The sequence below is a fragment of the Echeneis naucrates genome, chromosome 1 (assembly GCF_900963305.1).
Source record: "Echeneis naucrates chromosome 1, fEcheNa1.1, whole genome shotgun sequence".
Classification (NCBI taxonomy): Eukaryota; Metazoa; Chordata; class Actinopteri; order Carangiformes; family Echeneidae; genus Echeneis; species Echeneis naucrates.
Window position 1 is genome coordinate 6,376,465 of NC_042511.1, and position 24,027 is coordinate 6,400,491.

Consider the following 24,027-nt stretch of genomic DNA (forward strand, 5'->3'; position numbering starts at 1 on the left):
AGAGTTGTTGGTGAGCGGGTGGTGACCTTGAATTAGTTTTAAACTGACAGTGTTATATTTGAAAGATAATTGATTTTAAAATTTACTTAAAGCGGTTGTAATCAATGTTTACGGGTGAAAGAGGTAGCTCGTGCCTCAAGCCTTCTGTTAGCTGGTTGTTTTGAATTTGAGGCGCCTGTATTTTAGTTGTGTTGGTTCACTCTCAACACTCTTATGGCATAGCTGTCGGCTGCCGCATTGTGCTGTTCCCAGCAGCTTTCATCGGCGCTTCCTGCCCGGCCTCAAAAAACAGACCGAGCTGGCTGATAAGCTGTGAGCTAAAGCTAAAATGCCAAACAGTTCAATTTCCCTGGTTGTTGCTAGCATAGTGCTAGCTGGTTGTTACTGTGTACTGCCTGTAAGGGCCAACTTAAGGGCCCAGGGGAAATCACCTTTAGGTTTGTGATCGGTGTTTTGGAGCCGTAAAAATGACCGTCGACATCTTGGTTGCCTAAAACCAGAAGGAATCGTGTGTGAAGGAGAAGGTGCTGAGGAGGCTGGAAGGCTGCAGGTCACAGGCACAGTCTGTCAGTACCCGCTTCATGTCCTAGTTTCATCTGAATGACACCAACATTTAAAAGATAAGCATCGTGATTCATCGAGAAGACTTTAAAATGTAGCATTTGAGACCTTTGAACCCACAAGAAAACCCTGAATCAGGTGAGAAGCAGCCCTTTTATACAATTGGATTTCTTTTTACAACAAGAGCGTCACTAGAGTTAATGCAGGTTTAGGTCATTTCTACATTGGCTACACTTTTCAAACCTGGAGTTTATGGCCATTTTTATATGTCATTGATAGCAGTGTGCTACTTTGACAGTTTTAAGCCAGCGGTTGTTTGCCAGCTTCAGCGTGAATGTGCAAATGGGCAACTACTTTCCACCAAGCCAAATGAACTTCAAAGTGATAAAGTCAGTGAAATGTTTACGCTGGCCTCAAAAAATATCAGTATGGAAAAGGAATTGAATTTACTGTATTTATAAAAACAAACCCATTGACATGTTATGCCTGCAAACCTGGGTGTGGTTTCAAGGAGCAGACAGAATCCCGGAGACATTTTCAAATGCAATTTGGTACAAGCCCTTTTGGATATATAGCTTAACTCGTGTTCTAACCTCTCATATGAGCAGTTAAGATGGAGGGAGGGTAAGACCCTGAAGTTAAACAAGATGATGGAGGAAGAGACTGGGGTGATAGCAGATGAGGGAGAGGCAGTTTAAAAGATTGATGACAAGGGGGAACATGATGAAGAGTGATGAGTTCAAAAGGAGGCCTTGTGTTTTTTCTTTCAGAATAGGCCTGCAGCCACTTCAGGTGCAGGTCAAAAAGCTACACATAAAGCTCTTCTGCAGATGAACACACATGCTCGAGAGTGAAATTTAAACTCACGGACCCAGAGGAAGACAGACAGACAGACACACACACACACACACACACACAACAGTGCTCATTAGTTCAGCTAGCTAGCATAGCACAGACTCAAAGTGCTTTGTGAAGTGACTGGCCAATTATCCATGAGCAAAGTAAACCAGTGAACCTTCTTAGGTGGTCACCAATTACTGTTCAATCTGATAAAGCCTCCCCTCACCTCCTCAATCTAGTCACACACACACACACACACACATACACACACATTCAGGCAGAATAAGTAACAAGAAATAAATTTGATATACTGACAGAAGACATGGCCAAGGGAGTGTGTCATTATCCTCACCCTGTTGGTCAAAAACCTTTAAATAAACCCATGTTGGTCATCTGGTCTTAAATTAGAGTGAATGAGATTATTTGAACTGAGTGGACAAGGCTGCCTCCCCGCCACCCCCGTCAACTCAGAAAAGGAAGATATGTGGGACACTTACCCTTAAATTTGGGGTAATTACGATACCCTGGGGGGAAACAGTTAAACGAGCCGGGTGGGGCTTTTGCCTTTGTTTTTTTTTTTTTTGTTTTTTTGCAGCAACATCATCTCAAATGAATAAACACCATCCCTATTTCAGTATTCCCTCAGCTTCCCCTACTTTTATCACAGACAGACTCTTGGGAACTGAAGTCCCAAATTACAGTCATTAATCTCCTTAAGGCATAGTCTATGAACAAACATGTCTCATACACGGCATGCGCACATTTTCTGCAATAACTGAAGATTCCAAAACAAACAATGGAGAAAATTTTCCTGGTACTTGATGATGTAGAACTGCGTTTTTACTTCTTCTTTTCTTTTTTCTTTTTTTTTTCTTTTTTTTTTTTTTGGAGGGGGAGGGTATGAAGTGTAATGTTTTTTGTTTTTTGAGTAGTTAAGGGTGGCGTAAAACCAAGTGATGGAGGTGGGAGTGCTTACCTGTGGTTCTCTGGAGATGGAAATGTTCAATTTGATAGTGGCCTTGCAGGCCACGACCGAAGAGACGCTTGTCTGTGTGCTTATCGTCTTCTGTGTCATTTCTTCTGGGAGTTTTGCTTGGGAAGAATGATAGCAGACTGTCAACATGTGCTGCACTCTGGAGTCCACCAGGAGAATCACTTATAGTATTCCTGTCTGAGAGATGATAGTAGTTACAGTGTTTCTAGTGTCTGGTGGAAATTGTCATTGCGCTAATCTAATCATAAAGGAAAATGGACGAATGAGCCATGGTTTTTCTTACACTATTATCTTTTGTTTTACCGCAGGGCCCAAATATACGTATAGGTTATTGTTTTTATTTCTTTACTCAGTTCTTAATATTTAGCGGGAACACAGTTTTGGATCTCTGAGAAAATGAATGACCAATGTTGCCCTCAGAGAACATCTGATGTACTTCAATGACATTGTAGAAAGCAAAGGATAATCACCTGCACTGACATGTACAGCGGCATGTATAAATGCACTCAGTGTAATGGTTGTATTTCAATCGTAATATATATCATAAAGACTAAGTCATATTCACACAAAGTAAAATAACCGCTGAATTGTGACATTTAATTATTATGATTATGTTAATCACTATTCAGATTGCTACTTACTTTGTGCAAAACCTTGTTGTTTAGCAATTTCCATTTATTGTTTAGTAAAAAAAAAAGTAGTTAATTATCATTGACACTACATTCATCATGCCCTTTGTTCGTCCACACTAATATATTTATAGATGCTTACCATGTTGTAATAATTAATAGAACAGCTTTTTATATTATTATATATTATTTAGATAAATATATACAGTACAGTTCTCAATCAAATGAATAGAAAGTGTGTCCAAACTTTTGGCCTGTACTGTATGTCAACTTATAAGAAAAAAATACAAATTATACTGATTATACTTATTATGCCCTTTGTGACTTCAATGCAGAAAAGAATGGTTGGGTGATATGAAAGTTTGAAAGTTATCAAAGCATTGAAAGTTATGTCTCTCTGCTGACACAGGTAAAGCCAATGTGAATGTCCACTGGGATGAAGATTCTGCTGAGAGCTTTCCATTCAAACCAGTGAGAATAGCTTTTGTCTTGGTGGTCCATGGACGAGCCTCTCGCCAGTTTCAACGCCTCTTCAAAGCCATCTATCACACCTCACACTACTACTACATACATGTGGATCAGGTGAGCCAAATGGAGCCTACAGGCAGGATGCACCGCAGTAACCTTGGGCCAGTTGAGCCTCTCAAATTTTGTGTCTGTAATGGAGATTGGGTTTAAATATGTAAATTTTTTTCGCAATTGTTAACAGAATTTTAATTGATTTTTGGTTGATTCTTTTGTCAGCGTTCCAACTACCTACACAGGCAGGTGCAGGCCTTGGCTGCCAAGTACCCCAATGTGAGGGTGACACCCTGGCGCATGGCCACCATCTGGGGGGGTGCCAGCCTGCTGACGATGTATCTTCGCAGCATGGCTGACCTGCTGGCCATGAGGGACTGGAGCTGGGATTTCTTCATCAACCTGAGTGCTGCTGACTACCCCATCAGGTAACAAGAGGAGCACCCCACACCACAAGAGGTCCAATGTAGGGCACCGAGTTAGGCCTGGGGGCAACAGCACTGTGGTCATTTCTTTTTGAATTATTCTGTAAGGAAATGAGAGAAGACCTGGTGGTGAGCATCCGATATAGGTGACAAATCTGTGGGATGGACACGGTTCACTCTTTAAGCAGGCAGTCACTGAATATGTATAATAACAGACAGCTCCCAGCCAATATAGAGGAAATCCAATACACCCTGGTCTGGGCTCCCGTGGTTAACTGTGAGCTTTAAATACAGAGTCACTCAAAACCAAACCGATCAATGATGCAGATTCTACACTTTTCTCAAACACTGTTAGTTCACACCTTCTCTTCCAAGTTGCTGCTTCCTAGCTTGCACTCAGTTGAAGGGGCTACATGGTGAACTGATTACATTTTAATTGCTCAGGGTCAATACCTATTGACTTTCCAGGCCTATTGTGCTTTGTACAGTTCCAAAGTCATCCCTACACTCAAAAGCATCCTTTTTAAGAGGCTGTAAAAGGTAATTAAAAGACACGAGGTTTACATGATCGGAACATATAGCCGTGGACAAAGGCTACTGGGGGAGAAATTTGGTGACTTGACCATTTTTTTTAAACAAGTACGGAGTTTATAGTCCTCCCGGGATTTCAGGGTCTGCTGGGATTTTGATGTAGCTCTGCAGCAGCCAATTAAATTCCCTCCTATTAAGTAGAGAGTTATCTCTTCTGTGCAGCCAGATGTCCACCAGTTGAATTTAGACAAGCTGTAATAGCCACTGGGTAAAAAGAGGCTGGATCTGATGTTTCCACAGCTGGAGCCAGGATGCGGATGTTGTTCGTAGATGGGTTCAGTCTTGTTGTGTTTAGCTGTTTTCACTGTACTGATGAATCCCGCTGACACACTGTCAGTGCGTGTTTGTCTGTGAGTGTGCTTGTGTTGCACATGTGAGTTCACTGTGCCTCAGCACCTGCCGTCATATCCCTCTCGTTTGTCAGTCAGTGCATGGCTAAAGGTATTTGCAAGTGCACAATCCAGACACAGTTTTCTTCCCATGTTTGGCATCCTCATCTGCAGAAGGGTGATGCTGTTAAGAAAAGGGCTGACAGTGGAGGGTTTTAAGCCCCATCTGTTGGGATACAGAACGATTGATGGGGCGAACGAGGGAGCCAAGAGGCACAAATGACAGGGTGAGACGAGGGAGCAAGTAGAAGCAGTTAAGGAAGGCAAATGGGAAGGAACTGCACGTTTTAGATCTATGCAATCTGGAAATATGTAAATTGTACTCTTGTATCTCTTGTACTCTTTGCTTGCCGAGTGCATTTGTAACCACAGGTCGAATTTGGGTTTGCACACTGCATATACACTGATTTGACCTTGCAAACATGGCTACTTAAAGTTTTCTTCCCATCTTTGGCATATATATATATATATATATATAAATATATATCAGTGTGCACTTTGTATAGCCCAGAAAAACACATTGACTTCAATCAAACTCATGTTATTCATACTGATCCTATTACATGTATATAACTGAAACTGGACAAGTGTTTCCTAATTAGTATTTTTTAACATTAAGATATTTTTTGTCACAGACCTGGTCCAAACGACTCTCTTCTTTCCGTTGTGACCATATTGCAGTCGTGTTGTGAGGAATGCAGGGGGCTCCCATGCCCTGCACCGCCCTGACTACTGCTGTTGTTATCAGTGAGACTGGAGACAAGCATTATTTCCCCTCTAATTCCCTGATAATGTCTGTCCTGCCGCATGGATGGCTCTCAAAGGCAAATCCAGAGCCCCTCACACCAGCAGAGGGTTGTGTGTCCAGGGGGAGATGTCCTGTTTGTCTGTGTGTGTGTGTGTTCAGAGAAAGGCCAGAGGATAAGTTATATGCTTGCTTTGTCAGACAGTATAATGCTCTTTCCCAGCTTTTATCTGCAGTCTCCTTGCTTTTACCTGTTTTTTCCCCTTCAAAGCCTCTTTCATAGACTTTACTGCAGCTTTTAAGACACGTGAGCTTTGAGAGACAGCGACAGACTGCAAGCGTCATGTCTTTCTCATTTTGTCATCTGCGTCGGGGCTAAGTCATCTCTCTGGTAGTTGCCATTTCCTGCTGCAAAAGAAAAAGACTTTATAACCCATAAGGAGTGGGCCCACTCATTTGAAAATGTAATTGTTAAAATTAATGTTAAAATAATAAGAAAAACTTAAGGGTTTGTCCAGGACAAAGAGGGTGACCGTGTGATCAATATATAATCCGTTTGAGAGTTGGAATACGGGTTCACAACCTGACAGCAATGGCAATCAGCTATTCCCTCTGGGACCGTATATTTAAAGTCCTTGTTATAAAAAGGGGATGTTATGAATTTAACAGTAAGACCGTGGAAGTGAAGCAGTTGCATAATGATGTTTAATTGGCTACAATATTGAAAAGGTGCACATTGTAATGTGTGTCAGCTAGGGATGAAATTCATGGCACTGTGCGTATGTGTGTGTGTTAATGTGAGTGTGAATACCACTTTGAGACAGAGCAGCCACAGGGCTGACAGTAAGCAAACTAGACCCAGTGGACTGGGTGACCACTCAGGTGGCAAATGTTGAGCTTGACATGAATTCCCCTTGCTCTGTGTGTGTGTGAGTGAGTGCCTGCATGTGTGTCTCTATGCTTGTATGTTGTATTGTTACTGTGCAGACTAGACGTTACACAGCACGCATGCATGCTTGTGTGTTTGTGTGTGTGTTTAGGAAGTAGAGACAGAAGGCTGCATGTGTCTGCACTGCACATCGTCAGTTCGGCTTTATGGCTCAGGACCTCCTAAGATAAGCCCCCCAGGCTGTGAAATTGCTCCTTCAAGAGAAAATGACATTAATATGCGCTTGTCCCTCCCCCCACTGATCCTTGAGCTCTTTTTTTTTTTCTTTCTTTCCTTCCTTTAACCAGAGCCTCGCTGATCTTTTAGGAAGGCAAGCCCCGCCATCATGAAAGGCTCCACCACAGATGAAATGTTAGAGCCATTGACTGGGGCACAGCCTGCAGAGCAAAGCTTTTAGCCTGTCTGGCTCGTGTATGAGGGAGTAGGCTGTTACAATGTAAGAGCAGCATGGAGTCATTCATCAAAATCGTGGACAGCACAATCTTTTGTATCATCCCAAATTGTTTTAACAGTTTGAAGGGACAGAGGGACTGACACAGACTAGCTGATGTCTTTAATTGATCAGAAGTGACTTAAAGTCCCGAAAACAGCATTTCTCTTCCAGTGAAGTTCCCCTCGATTTGCAAAAATGTGTCTTGTTTGTTCTTTGTTGAATGCTCGAGTTTCACAACGCAGAATGATGCATGTGCAGAGTTTGACACGGGAAGGATGTTTTCTCTCTTTTGCATGTGTCTGCTGAAGGTGAAAGTGTCTCGGTTCTCACCTAAAATCCCAGTTTCACACTTGCACTTATGGGCAGTAGTTTGTGAATTTGGCAGCAAATCATTGTTCAACAGGCAACTTGCCCAAGTGTGATATGAAAATGTGAAGCCTGTCGTGCACATGGACTGAGAACAAACTTTTTACTGACATCACGTGTTAGCAATCAAAAGGAGCGATATTTGCATGTTAATAGACTCCGGGAGCAGTGGATTCCATTTTAATGCTTAACAAGTTAATTGAGCTTTGAAAATTGAGTTGAAAAACTGTATCCAAACGAATACTCCAAACAGAGTACAGTATTTAGTTTCTTAAAACATGTTTAAATATTCATGACCAAATAAGCAGCAATCAATGTTAAATGGTGGAGCAATAAACATCTTTAGTTCTTGTTTATTAAGAGTTAAACACTCAAAAACTCAACTAATCTGCTCAGTCATGAGTCTGGGAATGTGATACAACCATCATTTCAATGAATTTTCAGTGAAAGTTCTCACTGATGCACATAGGTACTAGTAGTTGTGATCATCCATTAACAATAATGCTAATGCTAATTTGGGGAGTGGCTGGTGCCAGTCTGAGCCATAGTGGACGTGAGAACAGGTGACTCATTGGACAGGTCCAAAGTCTAATTCAGGGCTAACATATTGAGACAAACATCTACCCACACTAACGTTCAAACACCGACTGGCAATTCGGAGCTGTAATACCACTGAAAAGCACCATGGGAAAATTCAAGACAGATTATTGGGTAGACCACGTAGCTACAATGATATTGTGAAAATCATTATTAATATTATTAAGAACAAAACCAAAGCCCAGATAATAGGGCTGCCTCAAAAAACGCTTAGTCAATGATAAAAACATATAGACCTCATACAGTACAGGCCAAAAGTTTGGACCCTCTTTCCTATTCATTTGAATGGCCTGTACTGTATACACATATAGAGTTCACTCCTCTTACAGTTGTGGAGGGTAAGATTGAACTTATTAGCATCTATGAGGACTGACTCCTCTTTGAAACCAGACCCCAGTGGCCTTTCAAGGAGCTAAAGCTTTTAGTGCTTCTCATTTGGTTTCCTTTTTCAGGTTACTAAACTTAAAAGATGACGATGTCTCAGTGTTGTGTCTACTTCTCCCAAGAGGCTCAAAAAGAGCCTTTCTATTGCAACAAGAGACAGGAATTAATTTGCATAATTTAGCAGCAAAATTCGCTTCCTGGGCAGCACGGTGGCGTAGTGGTTAGTGCTGTTGCCTCATGATAAGAACGTCGCGGGTTTGGTTCCCGGCCTGGGGCCATGTTCGCCCTGCGTGGGTTTCCTCCCACCGTCCGACGACATCATGTTTAGGTTAATTGTCTTGCTCTGTACTTTGGCCCTGCGATGGACTGGAGACCTGTCCAGGGTGTATCCAGCCTGTGCCCAATCTGACCTGGGATCAGCTCTCGCACCAGAAACGGATAGGTGGTAGAAAATGAACAAACTCACATTCCTTCCTGTAGCACGTACAGCGAAAATCTGTGTTCCCCTTTTAGCTAACCATTTGTTTTTCCTGTCAACATTAAGTCATTTTCTTGCATTGCAGGACCAATAACCAGCTGGTGGCCTTCCTGTCCAAATACAGAGACATGAACTTCATCAAGTCCCACGGCAGAGACAACGCCAGGTGAGAAGCAAATTACTCAAACTTCATTTAATCATTCTACAGCACCATACTCTGTGGATAGCTGTCTGTTTCTTTTTCTGGCTCATACACACACACACACACACACACACACACAGAGCCATCTTGCCAGCACAGTGTGGTCACTGAATCATAATACAATTAGCTCCCATCTGCGGCTTCATTAATTAACCTTCTTGGTGGGGTAAGCTAGCAAAGTTGCTGCCAGAACACCCGTCTCCGCTGCCGCCCTCTGCTTTCTGCCCCATCAGGTGCCGGCGGTGAACTAGTCCCCACACAACACTGTGGGCAAAAATACCCAGAAACACATGATTAAAAATAAACAATAAAAAACACTCAGCATGGATGTATGAGTCAGCGTGACTCAGCAGCAGTGATGGGAAGAATGGTGTTAAAATAACCACCTCTTTTCAGTGATGGGTAATCTAGTTGATTACTGTTTCCATCATTACAACCTGTTACCATTACCGACAATTACATGTAGCGCGTTACTATTATTAAGCTTATTAAACTGTTGTCACCACTGGCTCTCTATAAGCTTTGCTTATATTCTTTGGGGGTAGCAACCACATGATAAGTGATGATGATTGGATAGAGTAGAGGAAAACTTCATGGCAGGCCAAACAGGGCAAAGGTGGGCGAACCACAAACCCACACACGAACACACACACACACACACACACACACATACACACAAACGACCCGGACACATACAGCAATGGTGAGTGGAGACAATTCAAGGATAGCTTTTACAAACCGGAAGCACAGACATTACTAGTTTTTTATATATAATTTATTGTATGAGGTGTCCATTTCATTTATTTAAAAATGACTAATATTCAGTTTTTCTTATAAATAATTGAATAAACTGTCAAACCGGTCAAATAAAAAAATTGTAACACAATAGTTAGTTTCTCTTCGTAACTAGTTACTTTCACAATGTGGTGACTCAATTACTAACCTACTTACTTTTTGAGAGAATTAACTAGAAACTATAGCTAATTACTTTGAAAAGCAACAAGCCCCGACACTGCTCTGAAGTACCTTTTTGTGTTTGCAGACAGTGTTTTTCTTTGTGCTATTTGATAAAATGGGTTTTTGAGTCTGATTCGATTCTGCGTTCCCAACAGCAATGTTCACAGTGATCCAGCAGTGTGTGCTTAACAAAAACAAACTCAAATGCTTAAAACATGCATCTCAATTGTGTATTGGCACATGTGTGCCCATGAGCTGCAGGGCCACTACGTCAACGCTCACTGTTCCCGTCTGGAGAACGGAGGGGAGACGCTGGTTTACCTGAATTTGACTCCCTCTGCCTAACACTTGAGAGACTCACCGAAGTAACGCCATTCATTATGTATGTAGGGTGACGCTTCTCTTGCTCTTGGTAAAAGTGTCTAGTGACAAGTGCAAACAGCATGTCTTGTCAATTAAGGGTAAGGAAAGCAAACACATTATAGGCAGATAAGTAATGTAATCCACAGAATAAGGCAGCGTAAAAAGACCATCACATAAAAAAGTAAACATGAAATAAATCAAAACAAAAACGTATAGCCAACATGTATTAGCAGATATGATCAGTTGATAGTCAAGTTTGGTTCATCAGACCAATCCTAAGCCTATATTTTTAATTTTTGAGAGAGACTGAAATGCTGTTTGAGTATAACTGTTTCATAACTGTTCCAGTAACTGAGCCCAGTACAGCACACTGGAAGATGTAACAATTGGGCATTTCTCATATGAGAGCTGTGCACATCACAGTTAAAGCCAACAAAACGATTTAAATGGAAAGGGAAACAAAGGCTGAAGCAAAATTTTGAAAATAAAAACAGATTTGGTATTGATTGATCTAAATCTGAGCAAAATCTGCTGTTGTTAATCGGAGGTGAGGTGTAACTGTGCCTTTATGTGTTTATTAGGTTTATCCGTAAGCAGGGTCTGGACCGTCTCTTCTATGAGTGCGACACCCACATGTGGAGGCTGGGAGATCGTAAAATCCCAGAGGGCATCTCAGTGGATGGCGGGTCGGACTGGTTCCTTCTAAACCGCATGTTTGTGGAGTATGTCATCAACTCCAAGGATGACCTGGTCACCAGCATGAAACGCTTCTATGCTTACACTCTGCTGCCTGCCGAGGTAACACACACACAGACAAGTGTTTCTTCACCTATGACTGACAGGCTACTGCCGCTGCATTGTTTAGGAGCAGGACTCACTGTTCTTTCTCCCCAGCTGTGAGTAAGAACGTGGACATGAAATGATAAAGTGAGGGGAAGTTGTTAAGGCTCACTTGGAAATTGGATGTTTATCATGAAGCTCAGGCTGCTGCTTTTCTATTTCCTCTAGTGAATTGCATGGTTTCAAGATTAATAATGAAGGAATAAAAATGTCTAAGTCTGTATCTGTGTTTCTGCCTCCTTCCCCTTTCACCTTCTCTCTCCATACAGTCGTTCTTCCACACTGTACTGGAGAACAGCGGCCATTGTGAGAGCATGGTGGATAACAACCTGCGCATCACAAACTGGAATCGCAAACTGGGCTGTAAGTGCCAGTACAAGCACATTGTGGACTGGTGTGGATGCTCCCCTAATGATTTCAAGCCTGTGGACTTCCACCGTTTCCAGGTAATCACAACACACAGCAAAAAAGTACTTGGGACTTAGGACTTGTGGCGTTTAAACATAAAAGGAATATTGAAATGCAGATTATATTATTAGTTCTTTTAGTGTCTAAAAGGTTATAAAAATGAAACTAATTCTTGGCACCGGTGGATGATTTTCGTGCACACACCTCCACGCGTTGTGGAAAATTAGCAGAAGTCTAAATTCCTTGCCCTCAAGGTCTGATCCCTCACCCCCAGCCTCCAGACTCTTCCCTCAGCTTTCACAATTGATATGTGCAAAATTATGTCTTTATTCAAATGACCCAGAAACAGTAAAAAATTAATAGTAATTTGATCCTCTCTGCATTGGGGACAAGAGGGAGCAGTGGGTTAGTTAGCTTTTCAAAATGAAAGCGTATGAATGGTAGTGACTGTGGGACCCCAGAGAAATTCAGTGTCAAAGTTTGACTACTACTGTGTTCCTACAAAGTAAAAGCTGAGCCACAAAAATGAAATTACTCTGCCGCAGCTAAAAATCCTTTAAGTGCAATGACTCACTTCATCTCTCTGGCCCTTCATACAACAGTCAGCGCTGTTGCGATGACCTCAGTTCTCCCTTCGCCAGACCTGACTGCCGTCTGTCTCGCCTCAGTCTCTGGCAATTCAGCGCCAGCACATTACCACAGGTCCTTGGCAATGCTGCTAGGTCTGGTTGGCACCCTGGTATCAGTGAAGTCCAACCCTGGGAACAAAGCAGCCTTTCCAGAAGTCAGCCAGGCCCCAGTATTAATAGGACTTAATATCCCATTGAGCACACGATCCAAGTTTCCTTTTTCAACCTGAGCTGAGGGAAAGATACAGACAGTTAAAGTAGGCTTGCATTTGGCTTGCAGATGAGAGAAGTAATTCAAGGTACAACTGTTTCCGACATTGTACTTTTTGAAGTGCACTCAACGGGGTAGAGGTTACCCTGGGGAGAAAGAGCAGCATCGTGCCTTTTGTCTTAGAACATCATTGTTTAATAATGTGTTTCAGAATGAGGTGCATTCGAGAAATCTGATAGAAAGACAGGCTGTGACAAGTTGCGTTTTTCAGATGACTGCACAAGATCTAGGAACATGGAGACAGACTAAAAGCCCCCCCCCCCAAACACACACACACACTTTTCATTTGATATCTCCAGCCAATCACAGAGGATTAATGAAACGTCTGGTGCTGTGAGAGGCAGCAACACCAACGTGCCCTCAGTGGCTGCTCTGGCCTGAGAGACCTGTGAAATCTCCTCAGAAATGTGCCACAGCTTCATTAGGTTTCTCTCTTCTTGTTTTTTTAGCAAGTCGCACTGAGGTGTTCGGTACTGGGTAACTTTCACTAAATAGTTTTGTGACTGGAACTGAAAGATGTCTTTGTGTGGAAGCCAAGCCGTGGAGATGGCAGATTTCAAAATGCACCATCAACCACAGGGGCAACAGTGTGGCAAGGACAGAGAGGGTGAGAAAGAAATGGGTGGCGCAGAGCAGGCCAAGCTGCGCAACCCGCAGGAGGAAAGGAAGAAACTGTTGAGGGCAGAGATGATGAATGGATGTAAAAACAGAGAAACAGACAGGTCTGAGAAAACAGCGGCTGATGCAATCCTTTCAATAGGCGCATTGTTGTGCCATTAGATTTTAGCAACCTCATGCACTACATCATTTGTTTTCTCGTGGAGTTGCCCTGTGTCTAAAACTGCCCTCCCTTCTATAGGACAGCGTATTTAAGATGGGTAGTTTCCTCGTTAATTCAAATATTAGGGTGAATGTGTCATGGTGATTCACTGGAATAATTTTTAATTGACTCCTGGGGACCTCAAAGTGCAATGGTTTCCAAATTTTTCGGGATTTAAGACTGGAATCCTTAAAATGAAGCAATGTCAGCCATGTTGCTGTATTCATTTTTAGAGCCCCAGAGAAGCGTGTTTAATACGCTAAATTAAAAAAGAAAAAACAAGGCAACGCAACAATTAGAGGAAAATTTGAAATAAGTAAGCCGCTTAAAAAAAGCATCCAGCTGCTTTAACTAATAACTGAATCTACAGCCAGTCTTGCATTGTGGAGAACAACAGTATGAAATAACAATGTGATATTTCTGCTACTGTTATTTCTTGGAATGGCACACTGGCTAGCTCTTGGAAGGCTCTGGGTTCAAATTCCCGCTCTGGGGTCTTTCTGTGTGGAGTTTGCATGTTCTCCCTGCATACCTCCTAGTGAGCAACTTCACTCTTAGGCTGAGAAACCTCTGATATTGACCTAAAGCGTATAGACCATTTGTTCTGCAAGAAAGAGATTGAGATTAATTATAACTCAGAGTGTACAGTAATGAGGTCACTACGCCATAGAGAAAATATTTATTTCCTTTTTATCTGCAGCCCTCTAACACCTCTAATCTACCTGCTATCTTCACTTTCTTCTCTGCCCACTCGTTGCTTTTACACACATCAGCACATCAACCGTGTTCCCCTGCCATCCTGGCACACCACCATGGGTTAATCGTCTCCTTTTTTCTTTATCTCATCCCTCCCTGCTTTTCTCTTTTTCCCCCCTGCAGCAAACGGTGCGGCCCACCTTCTTTGCCAGGAAGTTTGAAGCCAGTGTGAACCAGGAGATTGTGAACCAGCTGGACGCCTACCTGTTTGGATCGTTTCCCCAAGGCACGCCAGCGCTAAACTCCTACTGGGAGAATGTGTATGACAAGCCAGATGGTGTGGCCAGCCTGTCAGACACACAGCTCACGTACTATCATTCCTTCTCACGCCTGGGCCTGGCCAGGGCCGCCGCCTCACTGCAGGGAAACCCAAAGGATCACAGCTGCAGGTTTGTTTGGTAAACACATGCAGATTCACCTATGCAAATCCGTCTTTCGTTTGTGTTCTACTCTGCATCTCCGCACACCCCATCATCATCACACACCTGCCCGCTTCCACTTCACTATTCTCAAAAGCCGCCCACGCCTATGTTAGCATATTAGACCACAAATGTGCAAAGAATAAAACCTTTTGTGTTGCTGTTGTCCCTCTTTGGGATCGCATGTCATTGAAGCAGGACAACAATGAATAGTTCCAATCTGCAGCTGAGGATTCCAGGTAATGCTATTCATTTGGTAACATGACTTTTTAGTAGAAATGAAGAGGCTATATGGGTCAGTGAAACCTGTCCTTCAAGCAACTGGATTAATGGTGGACATGTATGAAGTCCAGAGAGCAGCTAACATACGTGGTCAAAATGAAAAGGGAAACCCACCCAGTGATTTCATACTTAATGGCCAAATGGAATCTATCAGTGAAGATTTAGACAGCACATGTTTCCAGTAGCATCTGCTGAAGGAACATTACAGGTTAACTTGCCTCAACTTATTCGTGCAGCGATGAAAGCCTGGCAAAAAGTGATTAAAAGGCAAATGACAAATTGACAATGCTGATTCAAAACATGGAGTGGAGATGTGAATTGCTAAGTTGCGAATTTGTACGTCTCTTAAAAAAGCAAGTTACCTCAAAAAACGAAAGATAAAGCAAACACACGCAACACCCACACCACTGAAGGAAACATTAAGACAGCATCTTTATGTTCTGCTTAATGATATCAGCAAACATTAAGGTGACTTTTTCCACTTTTTTCCAATCATGAGACAAGGTAAACCAATTTAAACAAAGCACAGCATGGAGGGAAACTGTTGTTTTAACAATATATGAAGGCACACTGTGCTTTATCAGCTATACTTTTTATGCTCCTTTTTTATACTCCAGCTATACTCCTTTTCTCTCCTCAGGAAATTCCACAAATCCACAGGTGGTCGGTAGCATCTTCCCTCACCAGGGTTGCTGCAATGTGGGTGTTCTGTAAAGTCATGTGGGTAAAAGCCAAGCAGAGACAGGAAACATGTTTCCATCTGTCAAACCTCAAACCAATCTCCGCTACAGCTGGTTCTAGCCCCATGCTGCATCTGTGTATTGTGGCATGTGGGGTATTTGCATGTGTAACAGAGATGGAAAATGTGGGTGTCCGGAGTCTGTGTCATTGCAAAGAAATGAGGCTGTGGGAGGAAGCATTTCCTCTGGGAAAACAAGCAAACCCACCCTTTAACATTTACATGTAACAATTTTAGATGACTAAGGGGTCAAGGTCACAAACAGAGAACAACTGCGACCTTGTGTGTGTGTCTGTCTATATGGGTGGGTATGTGTATGTGCGTGTGGCTGTGCTGCAGGCTTTGTTTGTGTGTGTGTTTATGTAAGTGACTTGAGATTGATCCTGTTGATGTGTGTTTGTGCGTGTTCCTTTCTTCGAACATTTACACAAAGAAGTGTCATCTGATGTGTGCAAGTCGCATGGAGCCTTTGGAGTCAAGTTCAGGTCAAATATGAACTTCTCATTCACAAAGTGAAAGTCAGGAGGGCTGCAAGTGATCTGTTGTTGCTTTACTCAGCTGAAGCAGCTGAGACTTTAATCGCAGTTTATTTGGGGTGGAATTAACTGAACACAGACTTCCCGGAAGGAAAAAAGTCTGTTCTACAGAATAATATGTGAAAAGCACATATTGCCTCGTGGTTTACAGATCTAGGGCTATATAATCACTTCTATTCTACTTATTTATTAATATATAAAAAAAACAAGACATTTGAAAACATCACCAGAGACTGGGAAACATTTTTGTAGAAGCCATGAAGTTGTGAATAAGTAATCAAAATATGCAAATCAATAGCAAAGTTCATTATTAACTGCACCCCTAAATAACAATATATATATATATACCAAAAGTGATCTACATTAATTACTTATGACTTATTACTGATAACATCTAAAATGTGCATTGCTTAGCACCATAAGCGCAGGGGTGATAGATGCTCAGCAAAAGTGTAGATTTCAACCTAAGTTACAGTATCAGCCAAAATAATCCTTTTTCATACAACCCTACTTAGCAGAACATCATAATTTAATACACAGGCTGCTCTGTCATAAAATGATCAAATCAGCATCGTTGGATGGATGATGTCTGTTTTCCGTAATAATGGGTGTTACTAATATTCATTAGTTTTAATATGAGTGTACTGTAGGAAGTATTTGAGCTGTAACTCATCTGCAGTGGGACATCGGTCAGACTGAGCTGAACAAAAACCTGAAATGAGCCTTAATTTAGCCGACTCTGCTTTATAGGCCTAATAATTAAATACACTTTGTGTGTGGCGAGACTGCAAAGAGCCTGCTAGGAGCTTTCTTATTTATGTTTCATTGATCTGTATTTTTAATGAAGCCAAGTAATTAAAACCGATTTCGTTTTCTGGTTTCAAGACAAAAGCAAGTCACAGCAGTTAAGTCTTATTTTTGAAATCTGGGTCCACATCAAGGCCTGGTCTCATGTCTTAGGCCTGCCTGTATGGCTTATTTGTTCTGAGCACTCCTATTGAAATGGAGCGTAATAGAGCAGACCTGCAATAAACCTCCTTCACGATGGTGTCAATGGTTAGTTCCTGTTAAGACCGTGTTCAAGAGATGTGTGCTGGACTGCTCTATCAGACTGCATTAGTCTTAGCTAGTTGCTCCCAATAAGCCAGCGACTGAGCTTGTAGAATACAGATGTGACACCAACAGACAAATGGGTCACCCTCACCCCAGTGTGAGACTGGAGCACAAGAGAGGAAAAGGCCGCATAGAGGGATTTGGCTCTTTCAGAGGCCTGCTGTGACTCGACTGGAGAGACTGTGGTGTAAAAGCCTGAATGGCGCTTCTGTGCGACCTACGCCTCGGCCCCCATTCTCTGGCTCTCACACTGGCATCCACACCACTTCTCTTTTGGGAAAGACAGGACAGGGAGGAGTGAGAGCCGAGAGACGAGAGCAGAAAGCAAGATGAAACAAGAGGAGAGGAGCAAAGAGAAAAAGGCAGATGGGAGAGTAGAGAGGAGGCGAGAGGGAGCAGGGGAGGAGGGAGTGTGCACTGCTATCCTTGTGGGTGTAAATATTTGCTGTTCTGCTTGTCAGGGTAGCATTTACTGGGACGGGTTGAGTCCTGGTCCTTCAGTAGAATACTGATGAGGCCATGGGCACTGGGGAGAAGGGAGAGATGCTGTGTGCATGTGTGTTTGTGTGTGTATGAGTGTGTTGGCACCCTGGCGCATGTAAAAACCAGTTTAAGGAAGCATAAGAGACAAAGGATGACAAATCTGGGCGACAAGGAGTGTGCAGAGAGCAGCTGTGGAGTGTTCGCCAGCAGCGCCCACCCTGGCCCATTTTTTTGTTTTGCCAGAAGGCACCAGGGCTGGCAGCCCCGAGGGCCGGCCCTCTGCCACATATTAGGCAACACGAACAATCAGCAGACTAATCAGAGGGGCAAGACCTTCATTTGGCTCCAGCTGACTAGATGACCCAGTTAAACTTTGTTATACAGACTTGTGTTTCGCTGGATTGTGTGCGTGTGTATATGTGCGGTTCAGAGGTTTTAGTAATCCGAATCTGCTGTCAATGTGGCCCATTACTATTCTGTAATTTTCTGTAGCTGTGGTCTTGACTGTCACGTGTCATCTTTAACTGTAACTTCAGAACCAGAACACGTGCTGTAGTCGCCGACATTTGTACTGAGAGTCTGAGAGAGGGTTGGTATGATCTCCTGTAATTATCATGTCCAGGCATAAAAAAAAAGCCTCTAGCACTGCATGTGGCCACGGGCTTTCACCGAGTCACCATGTTGAGCACAGTGAAGACCTGCTGCCGGTTTCCTCCAATCAGTGTCCAGATGAATCCAGATACTCTTGTCTTTTTACGCTGCTGGTCCGGAGAAGCAGCACAGCAGGCAGGTCGCCAGCTCTCAGATTTGCTCACGGATTCTTGCTCTCTCTGTGTCCTCCCAGGTACTTCCCCATGGGCCACCCTGTGTCAGTCCATCTGTACTTCCTGTCAGACCAGTTCCAGGGCTACTTGGTTAAACACCATGCCACCAATCTGGCCACTAGCAAGTTGGAGACAATGGAGACCTGGGTGGCGCCCAAGAAAAGCTTCAAGCTCACCACCCCTCCCGGCAGCACATTCAGCAGGTTGCAGTTCGCGGAGGTGAGTCAGTGTATTGGCTTCCACGTTGGAGCCTTTTATTTTTAAATGACATCTAAGTCACTTTTTTTGGCAAGAATCACAAATCAGTCTGTGGTTTCCGGTGTCAGGAAATGAGTTCTATTAAAACCCTCGGCACCACACAGGAAAAACACAGCTACTCACTATGTAATTAGAGGTGAGATATAAAGCTCATTGCCATGGTGACCTTATATTCATTGCTATGGCGACCTTGCCAAGACTCATAGAACCGCATCGCCACACATTTTGGGTCCTGTAATGGCCTTGTAAAATGTAAATTGATTGAATTAATCTAAGTTTATAGGGATGGGCGCTTCATGTGCTGCTTATTTGTTGTTTCCTAATAGAACGTCTTCTCACCTTCACACTGGAATGCCTCCCTTGATTGTCTTGTTATGTTAATCTGTGTTTCTGTTTACCACGATGCCTGTTTAGGACACAGCCGCTCGGGTCTGATGTGACAGCCGCAGAGTGTCTTTTTGAAAAACGACAAAATTAACCGAGTGAATGTAAATTGACCTTTTTCTCCGGTTTATCGTGCACAGCTTTGCAGGAGAGGGAAATGTCAACAAATTTGTGAATTCGTTTGTTAGCTTCGTTTGTGTTCGTGGATCGCGGTCTCACACCTTAAACCCATTTGACCTTTTCCTGCAGTCTCAACTCAAAGCCACCGATACGCTCCGCCACCGTGCAGCTCCCTCTTTACTGAGACCAGTTTGTGTGTCTAGCCTATGAAACCGTGAGTGACAGAGAAGTGATGTGAGCCATGGCTTTTATCTGGATGCTCAGCTTGAGAAAGCATTCGCTGTCTGGCACTGTGCAATGGCTGTCAGTCAGTCAGTCCGTCCATCTGTCATTCAATTCGAGAGCAGAAAGAGCTTAAATAAGAGTGCGTGGCAGAGCCGCAGCAGCTCACCTTTTTGTCAATTTAGGAGATATGACCCATTATACCACAGCTAAACACTGAGAGTTTGCTAGATAAACCATATGGTTGGCTTAACAATGTGTTCCCTGTCCTCCTTTAGATATAAAGGAAGACAGATATGTCGTTCTTTTCACTCTTCTACTGCTGCGTCCCAGCTGCCTTTATAGGACCCTTTACAACATGATTTAGTGGAGCACCACTTACAGCCTGCACAGTTAAAATTAGTATTTCACCTCAAGTCAGATTTGACATTGAGAGGTATACCAGGCTGTGTTGGATAAATCTTATACAGTAGAATGACTGACGTTGACTGATGATTTTGTCCTCACTGAGTCGCAATGTGTAGTATAGACGCAGGCACACTGTGTCAGAGGATATACAGGAGGCAACAACAATTGCAACACATGATGATATAATCTAATCCAGCACAGCAGTTTCACAAACTAAAACTTCAAAAATGCATTTTAGGTCTCACAACACTCTCTCAGCACTATCGTATTTGATACCATAATGTTCTCTTTATTTTCGTCAACTGAAGTACACAACTTTTACTTACTTTTGATGAACTTCAGTCTTTTATTCATGAGTAATAGCTCCCCTAAGATCTGCAAAATCAAAGCTGAAAAAGTAGATTTGTATTTGACACAATATCGAGCCGAGCCTCGGTGGAAAATGTGGAGTTTAATGTGACCGCTTCCTGTCTCGTCTGCATGCAAAGCACTGCTGTACAATTTCAAACAAAGAAATGTTTTGCTCACCTTTGGAGGGTACATAGGAGGTATAAGACAGGTTTTCTGAGTATTGCCTTTATTAGAAAGCTACTTGGCCAGTGTGGTCCATAAATATATTTAAAGAATCTATAAGCTATATATATTTATTTATTTATTTTTACTTTTGAAACAAGATTTTGCATGTTACTGAACCCCAATGTTTTCATGGGTTTCCAAAGGTAGGCGAAGCTAACAGGCTCCTTGTTTAAGGCGTATGCTTTAATCATACACCTGCATCACACAATTGATGTATTGCCCCACTTATCACATGGTTTCGTTATCTTTGTAGCACAAAATGTCCTTGAACTCTGCTCATCCCTCATCCGTCCATCGCCCTGCAGAGTATCTTTATTAGCAAGCATCCATCCATCTTACCCATAGTCCCTCAGTTAGTGTAAAAGTTGCCCCAGGGGAGTCCTCTCATGATGGCCAAACACCTGTGTTTGATTATCCCTCACAAAAGGTGCCACTAATAAGCCCCTGAAGAGAGCTTGCAGGGACATTCATGCTCTGCGGTTTTAAGCAGGGCCCGATGCAGACTGAGGCCATCCATGACATAGTCTGATAAAAACTGACCTGTCTTATATTATGGCGGTGTCAGACTGCGGGCGCCTGCAAGCCAGTGACGTAGATCTAAGTTGGGCAGGGTCATGTGTTCAGAAAGAAGGAATGGAAGAGAGCGGGAATTTGTGATGGCAAAATTTTATGTTTTCTGTTAAATAAGAAAGGGGCTTTAACAGAGAGGGGGAGCAAGTAATAATAATAATTAAAAGACATGAAGATGAGGGATGTGTGTCGAAAGAATTATGAGCTAGAGTTATATCTTCTGCATATAATGATGGTCATTGGTAATTGGTGGCTGCAATTGGAAAATCTAAATAGTTAGTTTACATGAGGAAAGTGCGAAGGAACAGGGTTAGAGCCAGGACACTGCAGTTACTGGGTGCAGTTGGAAAATACAAAGGGGGGGAGAGGTCAAAGTGAGATGAGAGGGGCCAATCAGCATTAGTCCCAAAAGCACGACTAAGTATGACTTCAAGCAAAGGACGGTCATAAGCCTCCGACTTGGTGAGCGGTCATACGGCTTGATTGGGTGCAGGTCTTAAGTCAAAGCTTATTGAGTAGAAGCAGCGAGGGACAAGCTGACTTTGGAGGTCATCGTAAGCTATAGGCTGAGGCTGAAATGGGCCAGAAGTTAATCCCCGTTTGACCCACTTTCATACTGGAAGAATGAGTTTCCTGCTACTCCTCCTACACGTATACCTTGAACATTAGCAGTTCAAGTTTTAGTCACAGAATAAATGTTCAAATGTTCAAGGTTTTTTTTAGGATTTGTGAATCTAGTTGAGTGTTCCAGCAGAACTGATAAAACAATGCAGTGTTCAGTGTTTGTGTAGGCATAAGGACCTCCAGCCCTTGCTATAAAAATAGCATCTTATCCAGTGTTCCAGCCGTGACCGGGATCAGGACTGAGCTTGCTACCATCTCAGAGACATTGCTCACATGTAACCTTTCCTGTTGAAGGGAGTCACAGACTTTGCCCTGTTCTCAAAAATCTTTAAACACACTTCAGGTGATCCAAAACACAAGCAGCACATCTTCTTGTCAAAATTACCTCAGTTTCACGGGCTCTTTATTGCGGATAACATTGTTTCTAAATCTATTTATTAGAGCAGCTCCTGACCAGTTGTCGGACATAGTTTATTGATGGCTAAAGCCAGTATAGCTTTGGCTATACTGCTTCTGGATCTCTAAGCTCTAAGCCCTACAGAGGTGGCGTGGTCTGTGTCACCAGCCCTAGTCTCTCATCTAGCGTTTGTTCATTTTACTGCTATCAGAATCATTAATTATTGCTTTTGTTTTTGTTTTTATTTAATTTGTTTCTCAGCTGTAACTTTCATTCATCTTGGTGTATTAGAACTTGGTGTATTAACAGTGTATGCTCCTAACCCTGTTATCATTACCATCATTATTATGAGGCAGCCGGTTAATGAGGTGTGTGTGCACCTTATTAACCTGTATGTACTTGCTGCGTGTGTGTTGGAGAGAGACGAGCCTGTGAAAGCTGCCCACTCATCTGGCCTGATACTGACAGAAGACATGGACTGCTGCACCAGTGCACAATTTACGTTGTGTTTAGTTGGTGCGTTTGGCCAAATAAACTGGCAGGCACCAAAAGCGAGTCGTGGTTTTTGCCGGCACATGCTGCCTCCTACCCGCATGTGAACACTGTCAGGCTCTGCCTCTCACAACGCTAACTTTAGTCTTCTGTCTGCAGGCGCTCTCCCAGTGGATTACAGTGAGATTCCTCTGTCAATACTCCTTTCATTTCTTTCTGGGGCGTAAAACGAGCATGCTGCCAATCAATCGGGAATGTAATGTGTTCCAGTGAGTTTGCTTTGAATAAAGTAATGAGCTACTGTGCCCGACAAGAGAGAGCTGATTTGTAATTTATAGAGAAAAGAACTGAGGTCCAAGGGGCCGAAATGGCAGAGGTCATCCCAATAATTGAGATGAAAAGGAGTTGACCAAGGATGACCAAGACACTTTCTCTGAGTGTCTCATTTATGAAAGTCAGGCCTATTTATACTGTTCATCGCAATCTCAATTCTCAAAGGATGTAACACAGAGTCAGTTCCAGTCAGCCATTGATTGTCCAGAAGGGTGAGGGTGTTAATCAGCTACCATTGTAAGGATGAGCGCTTCCTAAAGCCACCACCCCTCTCACTTTTCTCCCACCGCACATCTTTCATTATCAATTCATACGTGTGTGTGTGTGTGTGTGTGTAGGTGTAGGTGTGTGTGTTTGCGCATTGCCTCTCGCCATCATCCACCATCAATCTTTCCATGTCCCGTATTTTGCATATCACACTGTTTTGCCATCCAAGACATGCGCACGCACGCGCACGCACACACACCTCATCATCATCATGATGCACACCCACAAAAGCTCTTCAATTACATCCTTGACCACACTGACGACATTAGAAGCAGATTCTTGTGATTTATTGTGATTTATTCTTCCTCTGGTCTCATTTTTTTCCCCTTGAATAGACTATTTCTTTCACAGTGATGCAATCAGTCTTCTTTTGTCAGAAGTTCTGAAACAGAACCTATAATTCTCAGTTCAGTCAAACAAACTAACTTGTGTAGACTAAATGTTTATTATACAAGCATACAAGATGTAATGATCTTAAACTGGCTCATTGTTCCACTGGCAGCCCTCCAGTGTGTCGCAGGCTGGCAGTTAGTTCTATGATCTGCAGTCAGAATCACTGTCTCACAGTACACTGAAGATATATTTCACTTAGATATTATCTGTTGGGTTTTTACAATCAGTGTATCCATCTCAAAGATGCAGCTTTTTCTGTATTTTTGAAAGTTTTTTTTTTATGGGTAACTCTCTTTTTTTCTATCGGTGGTCAGATATAACCGTATTTCTCCATTTTGGGGTTTCTCGCTGATGTCAGGTTGCAATCTTTTTCATTGTTTCTAGGACAAATTCAGGTCACATAGGATACTGGTGTTCGTTGTTGTTCATTGGCTTCGACCT

General features: G+C 42.8%; 1 protein-coding gene across 1 annotated transcript in view; it reads left to right on the top strand.

The window, feature by feature from the left end:
• The window catches only part of xylt1 (xylosyltransferase I), a 67,389-nt gene that overhangs the window by 38,185 nt on the left and 5,177 nt on the right, over positions 1 to 24,027 (top strand). The window contains exons 3-9 of the mRNA XM_029511140.1: positions 3,434 to 3,606; positions 3,769 to 3,971; positions 8,986 to 9,066; positions 11,004 to 11,220; positions 11,532 to 11,708; positions 14,270 to 14,535; positions 18,563 to 18,761. Coding sequence (XP_029367000.1) covers positions 3,434 to 3,606; positions 3,769 to 3,971; positions 8,986 to 9,066; positions 11,004 to 11,220; positions 11,532 to 11,708; positions 14,270 to 14,535; positions 18,563 to 18,761 — 1,316 coding nt within the window. The remainder of the gene's footprint in view (positions 1 to 3,433; positions 3,607 to 3,768; positions 3,972 to 8,985; positions 9,067 to 11,003; positions 11,221 to 11,531; positions 11,709 to 14,269; positions 14,536 to 18,562; positions 18,762 to 24,027) is intronic.